The following is a 19,912-nucleotide window of genomic DNA, read 5'->3' as shown; positions in this document are numbered from 1 at the left end:
ACAAAATTAAATATATGGGTCCTCCCAACCAACTCCCCAACTTAATATTTTTCCACTTTATACCTTCCCAATCAAATTAAAATCATATAGAAAATAAGTGCGAAGTAATGAAGACCAGCTTCCACCAAGTACTATGAATGCTTATCTTTATTCTTTTTCTCCCATGTGGTGTTTTGTGTAACCCACAATAATGAAATCTTTTCCAAATGCCCAGGGGAAACGAATAGAATGGATTCATCCTTAGTGCAAGTTTAAGATGTGACGAAATGATTTCATTTCAATGTCGGAAAGCAACCTAAAGTTTCAAATGGAAATCCCTCAATTTCTTATATTAGAAAGAGAAAAAAAAAATAACACAGTATAGATTGAAGAATGGGGATACGGAAGAATAAATAATAATAAGTAAATCTGTTAAAAAAAAGAAAAAAAAAAAAAAAAACTCAAGAGGCAATCTAGTAGGAGAAAGTGAATTTCATTAACAAAAAGAATGCTAAGACTATAATGCCAAACCAATTACAAGATGGAAAAAGCCAGAGAAGGCGCTCCCAACTACCCAAGTACCATTCCAGGCCCTTGGATGCCCTTTTTTGGCTGTGTTTCCAGATTTCTATTCTTTTCTCTCCTATTCTCTTTCTATTCCTTTCCTACTTAATATACAAGTTAGCCTACCTGTCACATACTTACAACAACTATCATCGCTGCCTACTTCCCCTGTTGCTGTTACCTTTTCTGCCGCTATTACTTAGCCTGCGAACCCCACCTGTCCAGTCCTCATCATCATGATCATCTTCATCATCTTCACCTCCCATGTATCCGGATTTCCGTCCTTTTCTGGGGGTGGGCCGCTTCCTCTTGGTATTTGCTGTGTAAAGCGAATAATCAACCACATCTTCCTTCAGAGAACTCTTGAATTCCTGTAAAGAAAGAAATCCAGTAAAAAGCAATGTTAAAGAGAAAATTGCTAAGCTAACTCTCAGCAAGCATGCTCAATCCAGTAAAAAACACATGCGACAGAGTAAAATGGGTTGTCATGATCCAACCACAGCCCACACACTACCTGATATCTTTGTATCAATTCTTGATGAGTGGTAGGCAAACTAGTGCGTATTTCACCAATGGCGAAGGGAATGTTCTGTCTGGAGAGAACCTCACCAGGTTTTGCAGGTTCATTTGGGGAAAAAGCCTGGTTACAAAGTAGAAAATATGAATTAACACTAAGTTCATTAATTATATCCAGATTTACCATGGCGGGAACAAACTTTACATAGCTTTACCTGGCACCGGGCATCATTCAGGCTATACACAATTTTTAGGTGCCTCTTTACTTTCAAAAGAAGCTGCAACGCAGTAGCTGCCAGACAGTCAGCCTGCATAAGCACCTTAGCATCAACATATATAACCACCCACAAGAACGTACAATCAGGAAAACATGTAAAAACATAGCCTGCACATATACTGGCACTAACATGAAATTTATTTATTCCTATAACGGAAAGACATACCAAAAGATTTTTATGCAAAAAATTTTGTGCTTTTCAGAGAATGAACTCTTTCTAGTGCAAAAAAGAAAATGATATAAAGAAGTCTTAAAGCCACCTGAACTTTCCGCAGATCATCTGCAGAAAGAACAATAGAAACATCAGACCCCATGCTATGTATCTTTGCCTCCAGTGAGATGCTATGGATTGGGACAGGCTGATCAGTTGTCTCTTGCCGTATACTCTCATTCAAATCCACGGTATGGTTGAAAATAGGCTGAACAGCCGGCTCATGTTGAATTGTCCCATTCAAATCCATTGAAGCCACCTCATTGAAGTCAGGCTTAACAGCAGGCTCTTGCTGTCCATTCTCATAAGGTATCTTCTCCAGATATCTTTGTGACAAATACATACTCAAGCCTTTCATATTTGCCTCGAGTGCCCCAGCCCTGACTTGTATTACTCGATTTATAGCATAGATCAAATATAGTGGCTCATCAGGTGTTGTGAATGGTAGCAAAGCAAGTATTTCAGCACAGTACCTGTCAAAAGAAACCAGCTTATAATTCCACTCTAAACAACTCACAAAGCTGAACTCTAGAACTAGCACCAACACTAACATCAGGAAATGGACTACAGAATCATTCCAGCTGGGGTTATCAAACTTCCGCACGATTGAGGACATAAATTTGTTTCTTGAAACTCGGTTTCCACGGATAAGCTTGTATATTCTAGAGACTCCAAGCCTTGCTTGAGAAAATGAGCCACCATCAGGTTTCCCCTTCACATTTCCTGGGACCTTGTATTGGACTTTCTGGTTTACATTTTCATGAATACCACTTATCAATTGTATAAAAATGAATGACTTTTGAAGGCCATCCCCCAAACGGCTTTCAAAAAATGCAGGGTACCTGAAAAGATGCTTCATTTAGCTATATAATAAGCAAAGTTGATCGGAAAGAGAACTTCATAAAACATTTAGAGGAGATTACTTCTCATTCATATTCATCAACAAATGATGAGCCAACTTTGAATTGACTTCCTGCGGATCTGTTTCAAGGGCTATAAGGTACGGGACACAAGTAATGGGATGAACAAGACCCTGGCGCAGCACAACTTCAACAATCTATTGTAGCAGCATAGAAAGAAAAATGGGAAAGAAATTAGTAAGTTCACTGATGGCAGAACAAACCAGAGAATTATGGCATGAAATTCAACTATTTCATTAACAAAGAGTAGTTAAAACCAGACCATTTCTTGATACTCCCTCCATTACAATGTGTCAACTCTACATGGCATCTTTATCAATGAAAAAAAATTAATTTAATTAAATTCCTAAGATGTCCACTCAGCATTAGAGATGGAACCACCTTTTAATGAGAAAACGTTTTTTTGCTCTTTGAAAAAAAATGCACCATGTTTCTACTTTTGGAAATTGCGGTTATTTTGGGTGGTCATTTCAAAAGGTCGATAAGACATAAATAAGGATGGAGTGGCGCTTTCAAACCCTCCAAGCAAAAATGAGGTTATTTTCGTTCTACAAAAGAGTGGTCCCAACAGTCAGGGTACAAGTCATTATTCTGATCTGATTGTAAGCTTCTAAGGTGCCACTTGTAGTAAACGTGAGATGTTTTTCCTCCATCTGTTTTGTAGGACTATGCAGTTTCCCAAAATCAATCATACAGAAAGTAGCATACAGAGGCTAGGTTCTCACCTTAAGGGCTGATTGCCGAACCGGTTCATTGAAGTCCAGACATCTACCTAAGATATTATCCCAATACAACTGAACTATACCCCCACATATATTAGTATCTCCTGCGCCCGCAGCAACAGGTACACTGTGGCCACCTTCTACAGAACAATGAATTGTATTGTTGCTTGCTTTATCTGTTCCCATTTGACTTTCCGCATCAAGAAGATATTCGTATAAGTTTTGCAACGCTTGCATCTGTTTTACAGAATGATTCAGCAACATATTGAATGTGGTCGCACGTATTAAAACTTTTAATTATTACCTTAATTCGAACATCACAGCCAGAAGACAAAGTTGCCTCTAGTATTTTCCCAATATCATTTTCCAACATATATTCAGGCCAAGCAATTAAAACAAAGCCTAATGCCTACAAAAGTTAAAAAGGCAGCATAAGTTGACTTAGAAATTAAACGAACCACTAGAAAAATAAAAAAAGGGCTGAAAAGTGTTACCTGCAATGATCTAACCTTCACAATGAAATCCTCCATGCGGAGATATTTTTTGAACAAGCTGAGACTACTGACCACATCAATACTTCTGCTACTGGAGTCGCTCAGCAAAGATTTTCCATAGCGTATAAGCAATCCAAGGCAAAAAAGGGACCGCCCCACTTGCTGAAATAAGCAAACAAAAAGGGCGATTTATCTTAAGAGTATATCCTAATTCGTTTGTTTCTGTATCAAATATATACACACATGAAAAATAAAGCAAAAATAACATAAGTAAATCATCTCATGGAAGATTTATTTCCAATAGAAAGAAACATATACACTATTTTTTCAGATGGCAACAAAATGGAAGACATTGAATTTTGAAAGCATCTTTTTCTTTTCATCCAAGGAGAGGGAAAAAGCTGACAAGAATCATACAAATAGTGAAATTTTTTGAACATGGGAACTCCCAAAACAGTTCATTTATATTAATCCATCAGTTTCTATATATCAGGAAATACATATAAATTAATGAACCATTCAACAAATATAATACATCACATGTCAACCAATTCGTACATACTACAGCACATCAGAGTAGATTTTTCAATAAATGAAATTTTAAATATATCTAATGTTATACATCACCTTCATATGTAGATATCAGTTGAAAATATTTAACATGATTTCCATGCACACATTACTGATGCCCTCATCCCAAGCAGAAGGGAGCCACTCTAGGGAACCTTACCGCTCTAAAGGTTATGAAGCAACTAGGGAATCAAAATGTTAAAAAACCTTGTGATTTTCTAGCATCCAACAACCAGTGATAACTCCCACAGTGCACCCAACTGATAATGATACTTTGATCTGTTCTAGAAAACCTAGTAGCTTCAAACTTCATCAAATCCAAATCACTTTAATTCATGCATGGCTATTAAACACCCAAAAACAACAAAGAAACAGGTAACCAGATTGACAAGAAATTGAAATGACTACAAACATAAGATACTAATTCATGATTATAGCCACCGACCTGCTTGTTATCAGCTGGCTGAGTATCCAAACGTTTAAAAAACACCTGAATAAGATACTCAATCACACTAGCAGCTTTTCCTGCAACTTTGCCCAAAGAGCAAAGACACCTGGGATGAGGAAAGTTATTAGCCATAGAAGATATTTCAAAACTGAAGACACTTTCTGCTAAGGAAGAAATGGTATAAACAAGAATTATAATAATCCCAACTCAAAACAACAAAAATATGTCAAATTCTTGGGGGCTCCCCAAAAATATTTTTAACCTCTAAAGGGCCAAAACCACTGCTTAATGTCAAAAACCTGATTTTTTTTTTTTTATGGGCAAAAAACCGGAAAAGTTATACCATACATATTACACAGAAAAAGGAATTCCCACTATAAAATTTAGCTAGAAAACCTAAAACAATACGAATCAATGGTGTATGGTGCCAAATACACATATAACACTGATGATGTATAGTAGAATGATAAGTACAACCATGTCAACACTAAGATTTGTAGCACCAAAGACTCAAGCTTGACTTTCTAAGATATTAACAACCCATTTACAGCTTTTTGGGCATTTGGTATTCAATCAAACTAATTGCTTGGCTGCAGAATTGGCCAAAAAAGATAGGGTCGTGCAGTTTTTCCCACTCTTTTTATAGATAGAACAAAATTTTATTAGTAGTCATTGAAAAAGTAGGCTTAGGCAAGAACACGGGACGTATACAAAGGAAAACACCTAGTTAGGAGCTGGAAGCAGATACAAGAAAGTCAAGAGAATTCAGTCCGTTAACATTTCTATGACACAAAATACAACTTTTTCACGAATTGGAACCTCATTCAAGTAGGTCCATTTGGACCCACCCGCAACTGAACTGCAAATACCATGACCACGCAAGCCAAAACCGTATATCATAATATGATGATGATGATGATGATGATGATGAATGATGAACAAGGAAAGTAACAAAAAGATATGAGAACATGAGGTTACTTGATGCATGCATGGACAACTGTCAAAAAGGAATGCCGAACAATCATGTGCTTCAAGTCCTGCTCGAGTTCTTCAACAACAGTTTGAGGTAATTTTCGAAGCAATGGTAGAACAGAATCAATTATAAAAATTACACTCTCCAGTAACTGAGCAACCATTCGATTGTCAACCTGAATACAAGAAAATGCGCAAGTTAAAAACAAGCATGCTATCTTCCCAATCTTAACTGTTTATGTAATAAAATGTTTTTCCCATTAAATGAGTTTCTACCGGTCTTACCCACTATTGGATTTGAACTAACAGAAAAGAACAAAAAAAGAAAATAAAAGGTGAAGTAAAAAAGGTACATTCTAGATGGTGCCCACAAACTGAAATGTCCAACAGAGGACAAATTCTGACACTCTCATTATACAGCATAGTTGCTTAAGTCAAAAGAAATGCAAATAGGCTTCTGTGGTCATTTATTAAATTTTTTTAAGCTAAAATGACTAATTCGATTCATTGTACAGTATCAGCAATGGTTATTAAACTGGCAGAAACAACATATTGACTATCCACATGGAAGTAGCACGTGCACACGCAGCTATTGAACTTTGCTCTCTCCTACATGGTACCTGTAGATCTCAAAACACAACACTAAAGAGCTATCACATAGTTTTGACAAAGCCAAACAAAATAAGTGCTTTACAGCAAAAGAAATGGACTGACCCATGTATATCAATAGGTAATATTGGTAGCCTCACATGGTTGGAATAAACAAATAAAAAAAGGGGATAGAAGCCAGCTCTTCAGGCTATCTATACAGCAAGTCTAAGAGCAGTCTCAATGGAAAAGCCAAATGCCAAAAAAATAAATCTTGAGAGCTATTGGGATAAAATTTAGTCCACATTGGATTAGGTAAAGCATTTGAAAGTTAATTTTTGCTACAGTATATCTAAAACAAAAGTCAAATTTGATGTATACTGTAGATGAATCAAATATTTTTTTATCATTACTTTTGGCACATTCTCTCTCTTCTCTTCTCTCGGCGCCAGTGCAACTTGAATCTATGAACTTTGCAATGTGTTGGTAAAGCTCCAAACATGCAAATTCTGGACATGATTACTAATTAATTAGAATATGATTACTAATTAACATATAATAGGTAGAATGGTAAAATATGATTAAATTATTTAATAAATTAAAAATTAAAAAAATAAATTAATATTATTTTATTACTATATAATGAATAAATGGATAATCCAACGTGGAGATTTGATGTGAATGGAATAACTAAAGTCAAATTCATTTCATATTATTTTATTATTATATAATGAGTAAATGAATAATCCAATGTAGAGATTTGATGTGAATGGAATAGCCAAAGCCAAATTCATCTCATATTAGCTAAAACTTGGATTTGGCTTTGGATATTCCAATGAGAGTGCTCAAGAAATGAAATGAAGAAAAGTTTCGCGAACCTTTCTGGACAAAAATATATACTAGAATGAACAGAACCCAAATGTTTGCAATAGATAACCTGGGTCTTAAGATATGGCTGTAGGGTAACCACAAACTGAGAAAGATCAGAGGCAGGGGCACAGAGTTTTGGATCCACAACACAAAATGCATGCAAGACCAGCACATAAGGGAGTGCACGCACCTCCACTTCCTCACTGTTCATTTCCTCTACCTGACCAAGATTGAATTGTCAAATTTATTTTTAAAGAAGCATCAAAAAGATGAATTTGTCAAAATGCAATGAGTACCTGCAATATCTTTTCCAATAAGCACTTGCACATTAACTCACAACGTTTGCGCACCGATGTTAGGGACACGGGGTTGATCCCAGCAGCCTTAGCTGATTGCGGGAAAAAATCAAGAGCTAAGTTGCGCTTAATAACAGTGACAAGAAGTTGGTGATTTGGCATCCTCCTCAACATTTCAACAATCTGCTCAGTTCTTTTAGCCACCTCCAGTGGAACAGAACTACCATCTCCAAAAACAAGTCTCTCTGAACCAGAAGGTTCCTCAAACCAGAACTCATAAAATGTCTTGCAAACAAGATCCTGTAAAGGAGAGAGAAACAAAACTAGGACCTATATTCAAAAAAATAAAGTAGACTTCCAATGAATGGAAGAACATGGTACCTTATTTTGCACCCACGTAAGGAAATACAAGAAGGTTGTCAAAGGAACAGACAAATGGGTAATATGAACTTGTAACCTTTTTCCACCATCTTTTACCTTTTTTTTTTTATAAGCAAATAAATAGATATATAACTCATCAAGAAATAAGTATATAGATCATAAGAATCTTCCAGATACTAACAAAAGTCTATATATGTTTTCACCATAAAGGTTTTTTTTACAAGGAATCTGAAATTTTATTCAAAAAGGCAAAAAGCATAGCCCAAGTACACCCCAAAAAAAGGCCCGTAGGGGTTGGCTCAAGAGGTAAAGGCCTTGGTCTTGGTGGTATGCTCCCTCCAGATCTAGGGTTCGAATCCTCTTGGGTGCAAACAATTTCTAGGGGCCATCGGATTGGGGGAACTTCCACTTGAATTACCCAAGGTGCACCCCCGAGATTAGTCAAAACTTTGTTCTCAGACACCCGGTACCAATCAAAAAAGAATGCACATCCCAAAAAAATGCACAGAAGTAATAATCTGACTTGATTGCTTCAAAATTACCTGAATACTTGATTCATCATCACTAACACGAGAAATTATCTCAATACAGGCACTTGTAAATCCAGAGAAGTTGCCATTTGAAGTGCACATATCCCGAATAATTTTGATAGCTCGTTTTCGAACACTAACTCCAGTATCTTTAATTCTCTCAGCAACCTTCTCAAAGTACTACAGAACCCAACAATTTTGGAATAAGAGCAAAGCAACAACAAAGCATCTACCAAGCAACTACACAAATTTTATTGTTGTTTTTGTGTGTTTGTGTGTGTGTTTTTTTTTTTTTTTTTTTTGGGGGGGGTGGGGGTTGGTGTGGTGTGGAGGAGGTTTTTTAGACTAAACATACCTGCAAACCAACATCAGGATGTGAAGCAATGTGCCTGCCCACAAGTTCCAGTGCTGCTTCCCTTACAGATATTGCAGAATCACAGAACCTTCCCTCAACAGCCAATTGCACACGTCTATCGCACAGTACCTCAGGATCAGCTTCTACAATAATACTAACCTGCTTGTCATATTTAAGTTAAAAAAGAAGAATAAAAGAAGAGAAGAAGGAGGAGGGTAAGAAGAATAAGACAATAAATCTTGTTTACATGACCTCACAAATTGCTTAATTTCCATTGAAGACTCAAAAGTTAAAGGGAAAAAAAATCCACTTACCGCTCTTAGAGCCTTGGCCCTAATTACAGGAGAATTCTCCCTCAAACTTGCCTGAAATCAATTGTATCGTTAGAATAAGGTACAACCTGATAAATCCCAAAGGAAAGGAAATGTTTTACTAACCAGAAGCATATGAAGAATCTTATCAAACCCTCTGGAGAAGGAGTTATTTTGTCCCAATGCCAAAGTAATCTTCTTGACTGAATCCCTTGTCAACAATGAAGTAGTTCCAGAATCACGTATTATTGCTTTTGATTTCAATCTAGCAAGATAGTATATGAGCTTCTGCTGAGATTTTGGATCATCCTTGTACCACAAGCAAAGATAAAACCTGCACATGCATTAAAAAATGTACAAATGTATCATTCCTTATGACATCAATGCAACCACAAGTTTCATAAAGAAAAAGATCTAATGAGTACAAACCAGCGCACAAAAAGATGAACATCATCAGAACCAACATCTTGCAGGTAATTCAATAGCAGCTGTTGAACAATTTCAACTTTTGCAATTGTCTCAGAAGCTTCAGGGTTCTTTTCTGACAAATTGTGAGTCTTTTTCCCACCATCCTTGCATTGCGACTTACAGTATGATTGTAATACGAGAAGTTGCTTCCTGCAGATGCAAATCTGACACTGCCAGCTTCTATTAGGAACTTCATGCTCTCTTACACCCATGCAGTCAGCATGAAACAACCTCTGACAACTTTGACATGTAAAGAACAACTTTTCAACCCTTCCATCCAAACAAATAGAACACGAACCTTTTGGATAACTGCGATCAACATCACTGGCACTATCCAATTCCTGTAGTATCCAAAATTTGTCCATCCTGCAAAGCACCGAATCACGCTTCAATCTCGCAGCTATTGTACCAAGAAGGTCAATGGCCATTGTACGTGCAGAGATGTCTTTAGATTTCAGCCCAGCATTCTGGAGTAACAAGACACACAGAACCTGCAAAACCACAATCACTACCTCAGCAAGGAAAGTAATCTATTGCAAAACTCCTTGCCGAGGGCCTGTGCACCCTCGGGATTAGTCGAGACACTATTCTCAGACACCCAGTGCCAATCAAAAAAATAATAATAATAATAATCTATTGCTGTTACGAAAACAATAATATCAATGTACCTCCAAAATAGGAGCTGAAGCAGGATATTCAGGCAAATTCAATGTTGTCAGCAAATCCATAACAAGATTCTCCATCATTGCTTTCATCTCAGATGCATCTTGAGTCTTCAAACTTGCAAAACGCTGAAGCACACGGGTCCAAAAAAGACAACATGCCTCTGTGGCTGACTCTTGACATTTGGTTGGGTAACTAGAATCAATTGAGACTTCTAAAATGGGATTGCCACTTGTTGCTTGCCTTAAAGCTTCAGGAAGGTTTGCACTACAGTGAACCAACTGAATCAGCAAAGCTGTTATCATCTGAATCTGCCTTTGTTCTTCATCAGGCAGGTGATAGGATCTTAATGCTCGCTTTGAGGATGGTAACTTCCAAAGCAGCTGAAGTATTTCATCTATCACATAAGTACGATGCTGTGTATATGAATAGAATATCTGTACCACCATGGGAAAAGGCCAGGATTTTATTTCTTATGTGGTAAAGTAAATCATAAGTTGTCAAGAAGCAACAAAAGATACAGAAATGTACCCCACTAATTAAACCAATTGCCTTCAGTTGCAAGAGTTGGATATTATCCACCAAGAATGTCGTGAAGCTCGTTTTCACAAGTTGTAAGATGCAACTATCAGATAATCTCTCTATTAACAATAAATCCTTGAGTAAACTAAGAATAGTGCACATTTTCTGAAGAATGGTATTCATTGCAGCAGAGACCCTATCAAAGAAAACACAAACTATGAGAACAAGACTCACTTCAGATACACAAAATATCGCCTTAATATTCAATTAAGATGAACTGCTTATGATAATCACACTTGTTTAATGATGACTTCTTCACTCGAACTGTCTTAACGCTACGCCGCTTCTTACTTGCCGAACCAAATTCAGGACCAGGCTCTTCATCTTCATCACCTGAAATAACATGAGAAGAAAAGTAGCACAGTTACTACAACATGTTCAGGAAATGAGATATGGACTGCTAGAATGAAGAATGAATTATTCCAATATCTTTTGTAACAAATCATTAAAGAGGATGAACGTGTATATAATCTAATGGGTTCAAAATTACTGCAGTCGGAAAATAAAGAAATAGGAAAGTAGGTTAGGGACAAAATCCAGCTTTCTTGCAAAAATCTAAAGCAAACCTTCAAATTCTCCATTTTCGCTTGGTTTATGCAAAGCACGATATGATGGATCATACGCACACATAACATCCATAATCTGATGCCTAGAGAACTCCAGAATTCTTTCAATTATCTGATATTGGACAATTATAACCATATTATATTCGAATAATACTATGAGCACTTAAAGTAATCATATTAGAGTATTTACCTCTTCTTTATATAGCTGCTTTTGCATTTCATTGTAACCCATCACTGCTAGAGCAGCATGAATAGACTCCAGAGCACAAAAGATCGATAAAACTATATCTGAATCTGACTGGAATGATACAGAAATAATTAATAAAGGCACATCAAGAACAAAAAAAAAATTATTTTGTATCAAATCAGCGAATTATACCATAAAAGTGATTACAATAAACCCTTAACGCATAAATAACATGGAAACAGAGATTGGAATATCAAAGTACATCACAAGATTCAAGAGGGACAGGAACAGAGTCCAAAATTAAGAAAATATCAAAGATAAATGCTTTAGCCAGAAAGAGATCCCACAAAAGTAAACTCACAAATTGACGTGACTTGATGTGGTACGTTAGATTGTAAAACTACTATTATTGTAAAGTAGATCAAAATTCAAACATATTATATGAAGTCATGACAGTTTGTGAGTTTACTTTTGTGGGACCTCTTTGTGGTTGTAACTCTTCTCAATATCTAAACATAGTAGTTCCAGTCACATTAACCAAAACAAATCCCAAAGAGGCATTAAAGCACCCTCACAACTATCCAAATCCCTTTTTTTCCTCTTATTTTTAGTCAATGACAAACACTAAACCTCGAAGCCACATCATCCCTACAGATTGACTTCAAGGAAATGCTAGACGTAGGAGCACAAATTGGATTCAAATGCGGTTTTGTGGTGAACAAAGTTAAACAAGAACCAACCTTCCAGAAAAAAGGCATGGTAATCTAATCACATCTAGAAGCAGTGAAGTGATAAAAAAGAGGTCAACCAAAGAAAACAAGAAAAGAACAAGAAGTTAGCAAAAACGTTATAAATAGATTATATTTATTAATTTTACCTATCAAATATTTTTTTCATTTTATATGAATAACAGTGCCAGTTGTTTTGCTTGTATATCTCATTGCAAACAAGAGATATAAAAGGAACTCATTCCATACTTTAAGCATTATGTGAAAAGTAGCATTTTTACACAAAAATAACTAAAAGTATCAAAATGCACCAGCATGGAGAGCATATTAGCTATTAAGATACCAAGACTAAGGGACTAGCTAAGGTGGAAAAAGTGAAAAATATCAATATATTGCAAGGAACTTACAGTTACCATTTAATTAGCTGGAAAGTATTAGCTTAATAGCAACAAAAAAAGTACATACAATATTAAGTACAATGACAAAACTGGAAGTAAAAAGTAAACATTGAGGCTTGCATACAACTGAAGAGAGAATGTGAGATACAGTTGATAAACCATTTCAACAGGGAGAATAAATTACTACCCTAAGAGATTGCAGAACACAAACGTAATGATAACAGGCTTACGTGCTCGCATTCATCTATTGACAAGCCTTCTGCTCGATGTATCTGATGATCTAGAACCTTTAACAGCCTAACAAGAACATCTACAGGAACCAAATGTAGAAGTTTCTTTGCACGGATAGACATTATTTCAGTTACAAGCATTCTAAGATCAGAAAGAGGAACTGATAACCACTCTGCTTCATCCCGATCATCACTAGGAATTTCAGCTCTACCACAGAAGTCCTCTAACAACTCACAAAAGCTTCCGATGGTGGCATCTGAACAATGATTAAGCCAAACTACTTATATATATAAATTAAATAAATGTGGTAGAGAGAAGGGGAGAGAGCGCAAGAGTGAGAATTTACGAAGATCATAATAGTAATAATAATAAAACAGAAAAATCAACCTTGAATCTCAGCATGATCCGGTCCAACTGATGATGAGAAGTCATCGCCACCTTTCTTCTTGAGTTTTGGTTTTCTAGAAGACGATGTTGATACATGCTGCAATTTCATCTTCTAGATCAGTAAAATAATTTCTTGTGTACTTGGGCTATTCCTATTCTTATTAATACTACCGTTTGCTTATAAAAAAAAAAGATCAGTAAAATAATAACTCAATCAGCAATTTCTAAAATGACATTCATACATACATTGGTAACAACATAGTCAGTATGATAATTGTGAGCAGCACTATTGCCTCTTTGAGCTTGAACTGTGACAGGCACACTTTGTTCAAAGGGCTTCTTTTCTGATACCGTACCGCTAGATATTTGCTCCTTAATAGGACCTGAGAAACTTGAACAATGCAATAAACAATAAGGAGAGCAACATTAAACCTATTAATGGAATAACAATGAGATGACACAGCAAAGAATCCTGAAATAAGGACAAAAACATTAAATTCATTACTTAAGATAAACAAAATACAAACTGGGCAATGTTTTAAAAAGAAACAGAAAAAGGGGTTGGAATCCAGAGGCACAAGAACTTTTCTCTTAAGTTTGACAAGAGCAAAGATTGCAATAGATCCCACACACTGGCCGATGTAAGTTATTTGGAAAAAAGAAATATATTGCATTGTATTCAGTAAGGTAGATTTTTTATCCATACATCAACTACTGATCAAAAAAAAAAAAAACAACTAGGCATGCTTAAGTAATCCTTTCTAATAAGCAATTTCAGACTTGAAATAATCTCTTATTTATTTTTATAATTAATAAGAGATTTTATTACCAAGAATAGGCATAGCACAAGTACAGAAGTATACAAGAGAAAATACCTGCATACACTCAAGAAACTGAAAAAAGACTAAAACAGATTGAATAAATCATCTTCATTCAATACAAGAGCCTTAGCCCACAAACTCAAAGTAATAAAGAAAATATTATATATTTGGAGAGATGTATGGTTAGGCAAGTCAATACTAAAGCAGCACTGCAAGTGAAATATAAACTAAAAGAAATGGTATAGCTCTTTATTTACCATATTTTTCTTCTTTAAAATAATGATGGCTCAGCCACGTTCTACGACGAACCACATAACTCAATGTAAGTAGTCAAGTTGAACACACCAAAAGGATGAGAAGAACTACAGAGGAACTGAATGAAAACGGCAAGGAACAAACATGATGTCCAAGAACGCAAACAAGAACTGTCCAAGATAGAGATGAATGGTTGGAAGTAGTATAACCAATTACAATCCATGCAGCTTGATGTTTGAATGGGTTCAATGCATTGAAGCTTGTCACAAAACTCACACTCTTTGCTCAACAAGATTTGATACATTTAAAAAAGGGCGTGATTAGAAATTTTGAACCATGATTCTTGGAAAGCAACAGACACAAGTACAACCCATTAAATGAATCCTTAAATCAGCACCACATTGGGTCTGCCATACACATCAAGGACATGCCTCCTGTTTAGCAAGAGGCAATCATGTTGTCTCAGATTACAACAAATGGTTTTTTTCCTGCCTTTGTAAGAAGAGAGGAGGAGATATATAATGCAGTAGTCGTGTTGCTAGCAGGGGCCTTGTATCCTCCATAATCCACTTCCCCCAGGCAGCCCTTTTCCTTCTGTTGCCTTACCTGCCCAACAGCCCTTTCATTCCTCCTTGTTACATATAGCACAATAAAGACAAACAAACTTCCCTCATGCATCATCAAGCAAAATGTAGATCTTATGGAAGAAAGATGCATATTCTATCATTATGGACATTTCCTCTACTCAATACTTCTCGACATAGTTACCAAAACAAATAATTTCTGAATTTCCCATCACAGAGCATCAAAATGTATCATTATTTCCATAAAACACTGGTCTATGTACTTATCAAAAAAAAAAAAACACCGGTCTATGTCACATTAGTATATCAAAATCAATGGAAATAGATAACTCAATTTATGATGTCCATCCTCCTACTTATGCTTACGACCAAAGATGCAGGATATTTAGTAGATCTAGTTTAGATTACAAGCACAATCCCACTACCCACAAACCCGAGCCTCCTAAGCACTACGTTACCCATTCCCTCTTATGAAGAACTTTTGTCTTACCATGCAAGAGAACCAACCATCTTGAATAGACGAATTAGGCAGATTAGGCTCTATAATGGGCTAGGCAGAGTTAATCAACCAAGAGAAAACTCTTAATGGTTCACAAAAATGAAATCATGGACATAAGACATACAATCATAAAAGGAACAGAACATAAAACACCATGAATTTTTTTCTGATACCTTGTAAACAGCCCATACACTGAAAAGGCAGTTACTCCATGTAGAGTTCTAAATATAATTACAAGGGACACAGAGTCCTTGATTTCCTCCTTATAGATTTATTTTTTTGACAATTAAATATCAAAGAAAATAAATCAATTTTTTATCTCAAGGAGTTTTTTTTTTTTAATGTCGGGGAACCTCTCCAAGGTAAGGCCCTTCGGACCCACCCCTGCAGAGTAAACCCGGTCCTGTGCACCGCACTCTCAAAAGTTTTCCTATACAGAACTAGTTAAATTGCTAACTTTTCACCAGGGAGTGTGGCCCCAAAGGATTGTTTACACCCATGAGGTATTGAACCTTGGACCTTAAAGGGAGTGATACCCCAAGACCAAGGCCTTCAACACTTGGGCCAACCCCCTTGGGATTTCTTAAGGAAAATTATATCCTTTTATTTTCACATTTCTACTCTGAGTTTTTTTTTTTTTTACAAGTAAAAAGCGATTTTTTTAATCCTCATAATTAGGCAAAGCCCGACTACACAGGAAGTATACAAGAATGAGCCTAATTACAAAACTACTCCTAGTTTTACAAATATTTCAATTGTATTACTACAGTTACTGAACCTAAAATCCACGAGGTCATTTTCTTTTACTGTAAATTGCACAAGCACCAAATAAGCTTTGACCTCATGGTAGTCTCCACCCTGTTCTTACAAGGGAAGGAAATGCAATTTGAGAACAAGATATAGGGTGAGGCAATGGAATAACGACACACTGGACATCTGTGAGTTAAAAAATCAAAGACAATACTAAACTAAAACAATTTATAGTACTTCTTCCCTTTCTCTTAACAGGTAATATATCATTGCTGTGATGGTCCCAGGTTTCCACCATTAAACATCGTCAACAATAAATATTTCATCAATGAAAGTTGTTTGAATTTTGTAGATGGTAGCATTATATCCATGGGAAGAAAAGAGTAATCAAACACTTTGTTTACCTGCAGTACTGCACTCAAATGCTTCTGGATGGCATTGCAAAACTTGGTCATGTAGTTCTAAAGGTTCCGCATAGCCATATGAAACTACCCTTGCATCCTTTTTGAGATTCCTGTAGATGACGCCAAATATGAGCAAAAGGAACAACAGTGACTACAGCCACAATTAGTTAAATGGAAAAAATGCCAACTTCAATAAGAAGAAGAATAAATCCATATTACAAATATCTCTAGTGGTAAAAGACAGGTCTAAATTAATTAATGGTTTTTTCATTATAAGGAACTGCGTGTTTTTTTATTAGCACTGGGTGTCCGAGAACAAAGTCCCAACTAATCCCGGAGTTGCACAGGCCCTTAGCAAGGAGTTTCCCTCAAGTGCACATCGGGTAATTCAAATGGAAGTTCCCCCAATCTAATAGCCCCTAAAAATTGTTTGCACACAAGAGGATTTGAACATTCTAGAGGGAGAATACCACCAAGACCAAAGTCTTTACCACTAGAGCCAACCACTTCAACCTGCATGTTTTGATCTCTTCATGCCAATAAGCTACCATGCAGCTCTTTTACAATCTTACTAGTTACCATTCAAACACTTTTTTCTTGGGCTTTGATCATTGATTCTAATGGGGATAGTTTTCACGACTTGCTTGTATCCATTCATAGTTCCTAGATAATGCTAGGTGTAATCCGTGTAAACAACCTATGTACTTGGGCTATGCCCCTTTCCAATCAATAAAGCATTATTCTTACTTATCAAAAACGAGCATTGGCGTATCACAAATATTTACCAAACTTTACATTTCCCAAGCACGCCAAATTTAAATTTTCCAAATTATACTAAAACGTACAAAACACAAGAAAAAATATCAAAGCAATAAAAATACGTGCAAAAGAGAAACGATTTCAACTAATAAGAGCCGCATTGTAAAATCAAGATTTTGAATTGCAGCCAAAACAATTGATTAACATTTAAAATCAATTATTGTCAAACGTAAACAGCAAATTGACACTAGTATCACACTTTAAACAAGCCAAATCCGTTAAGGTTCGAACTGCTTATAAGCTAGGCCACTTCAAGATTCAAATTCAAAATAAATAAATAAAAACGATGCATATCAGTGGAGAACATATGTGATAGCGAACTAAAATTACGTTTTCAACTATTTCCGCTTACTTCCGAAACACAAATTGAATGTGAAAGACGTCACAGGAAGCAAAGAAAACACTTACAAGTAAGACACATCGGTTTGGCGTAGCAGATCAGCGATTCTACTGGACTGAGCAAGAACCTCACTGCGGTCAAGCGAGCTGAAGCTACCACGGCCAGGCTCGTCGAAGAGTCGGAGGTCCTGATTAGAGGCGCCGCAGAAGACCGGGAGCGAGGGCAAAGGCAAGCACGGCGCGACTTCGGAGTGTATGGTGTTGGAGAGGCCGATGCCTCGGTGACCCCAGCCGGAGCCAGAGCCGGAGGCCGAAACCAAAGAACCGGGAACGATTGGATTGCTCATCGATTGGTGAACCGGTGAGTCCGCAATTGGCAGCGCGAGGGCATGAAGGAGTGGAGCTCGTAATAAGGTAGAAATCGGAGGGTGTTTTGGAGGGAATTAGGGTTTTTCTTACTCTCTTGGTGAGGGTTAGTCCAGAGGGGTTTGGAATTTGTAAAGCCCTAGGGGAATAAATTGGGAAACAGGGAAATGAGAGAAATTGTGAAAAGCAAATGGCGGGGAAAGCTTTTTGTGGATTACAATTTTTTTGGTGTGGACTAGTAGACTACGGATTTGGGTCCTTATTATAGATGTGGAAAATGAATATGAGTGTGTCAGTTACCCGGAATCACGATATTGCCCTTTTATGACTCCGTTTTGCTTGCGCGGTAGCTTGTCGGGGAAGTGACTTCTATCAGATACTTTGGGGATCGTGATTCGTATTTCCGAAAAGACCCGAAGTTACCAAAGTGTCCTCTCCGGATCAAAACTCTCTATAATTATAATTATATTGAGAAAAAAGTCATATTTGATTAATGAATTTTTAATATTTTTTTTAAATTCAGATATATATTTTTTTCAATTTTGTAAAGGCATATGGGAGAATTCAAATATTTTTTTTTTAATATCTTTTATATTTGAATTCGTGAGATCAAAATTCTCTATAATTATAATTATATTGAGAAAAAAGTCATATTTGATTAATGAATTTTTAAGAGTTTTTTTTTAAATCCAGATATATTTTTTTCAGTTTTGTAAAGGCATATAGGAAAATTCAAATAGATTTTTTTAAAAATATATTTTATATTTGAACTTGTGAAAGTAGATATTAAGATTTTTTTTTTATTGAAAATTTAAACTTCATTTCAGAGAGGTACTAAAGACCTCAACTATAAGAACAAGATAGTTGATCCACAAAACAAATATGTTCAATAAAAGAATGAACATTATGCCACCGAAGTTGCATTTGAGAATTATTCCATGATTGTTGAGCTAGATGATGTGCTGAAGCATTTGATAGGCGACCACAATGCTGAAACTTGCAATCCCCAAAGCTCTGCATTAGTCTTCTAATTTCAATAATAATTGTTCTTATAGATGTATAAGAAACTACTTTATTGTTGACCTCCTCAACCAAGTGTTTGCAATCACTTTCAATCTCAAGTTTTTGGATTCCAATGTTTAGACAGAATTGCAATCCCCTCAACACAGCTGTAGCCTCTACAATTTTTGGTTCCAAAAATTCCTCTTCCCCTCTACTAAGAGCCATCAAAACAGATCTATGAGAATCTCTAAGAATAGCCCCGATACCAGTTTTATTTTGGTTAAAGAACAAAGCAACATCACAGTTTAGCTTGAACCAATTAGTTAGAGGAGGGGACCATCTATAAATCATAGACTTGGAGGGACCTTGTATCTGCAAACCAACTGACTGCATACCCTTTTTTGAAAAAACAAAATCCATAATTTGCATCGGTGGTAGATTAACAAGTTCATGGATCATTTTGTTCCTCCTAAACCAAAAACTCCATGCCATCAAAATAAAATCAGCAAAGTCCTCTTGTGTTTTTCCTGTAGAAATTTGCATAACAGTGGCCATGAAAGAGGAAAACTAATTGAATTGTGGAAAGTTAGGAAACTTTCTCACCCAATGTTCATGAATGGAAGGACAAAAGAATAATGAATTAGCTAAATCTTCAAGACTATGATCACAGAAACAGCAAGCCCCTTTCACTTCCATCCTTCTACTTAGCAGATTAGCTTTCGTATGAAGTATTTTCTTACAAGCTCTCCAAGCAAAGAGCTTGACTTTGTGAGTGATTTTTAGTTTCCACAAGCCATTCCAGAACTTCTTTGTAGCAGCCCCATAGGATGTTTTCCCCACATTTTCTGCAGAAAGTGAC

General features: G+C 36.3%; 1 protein-coding gene across 1 annotated transcript; it reads right to left on the bottom strand.

The window, feature by feature from the left end:
• Positions 1-453: 453 nt before the first annotated feature.
• On the bottom strand, positions 454-18,271 carry LOC108988147 (sister chromatid cohesion protein SCC2). The gene is made up of 28 exons (XM_018961283.2): positions 17,755-18,271; positions 16,528-16,637; positions 13,461-13,597; positions 13,215-13,311; positions 12,827-13,083; positions 11,474-11,581; positions 11,284-11,395; positions 10,954-11,050; positions 10,667-10,853; positions 10,141-10,572; positions 9,434-9,963; positions 9,131-9,338; positions 9,008-9,058; positions 8,694-8,852; positions 8,351-8,518; positions 7,428-7,727; positions 7,199-7,351; positions 5,680-5,849; positions 4,699-4,807; positions 3,684-3,845; positions 3,494-3,598; positions 3,193-3,426; positions 2,471-2,604; positions 2,099-2,389; positions 1,597-2,020; positions 1,275-1,367; positions 1,058-1,183; positions 454-914 (listed from the first exon to the last, which is right to left on the bottom strand). The coding sequence occupies exons 1-28, from the start codon at positions 18,030-18,032 to the stop codon at positions 693-695; spliced, it is 5,454 nt and encodes a 1,817-aa protein (XP_018816828.1). The 5' UTR covers positions 18,033-18,271; the 3' UTR covers positions 454-692.
• Positions 18,272-19,912: the final 1,641 nt, after the last annotated feature.

Source organism: Juglans regia, chromosome 1 (assembly GCF_001411555.2).
Source record: "Juglans regia cultivar Chandler chromosome 1, Walnut 2.0, whole genome shotgun sequence".
Lineage (NCBI taxonomy): Eukaryota > Viridiplantae > Streptophyta > Magnoliopsida > Fagales > Juglandaceae > Juglans > Juglans regia.
The sequence above is the reverse complement of the archived record's forward strand: the minus strand, read 5'-3'. Positions and strand labels throughout refer to the sequence as shown.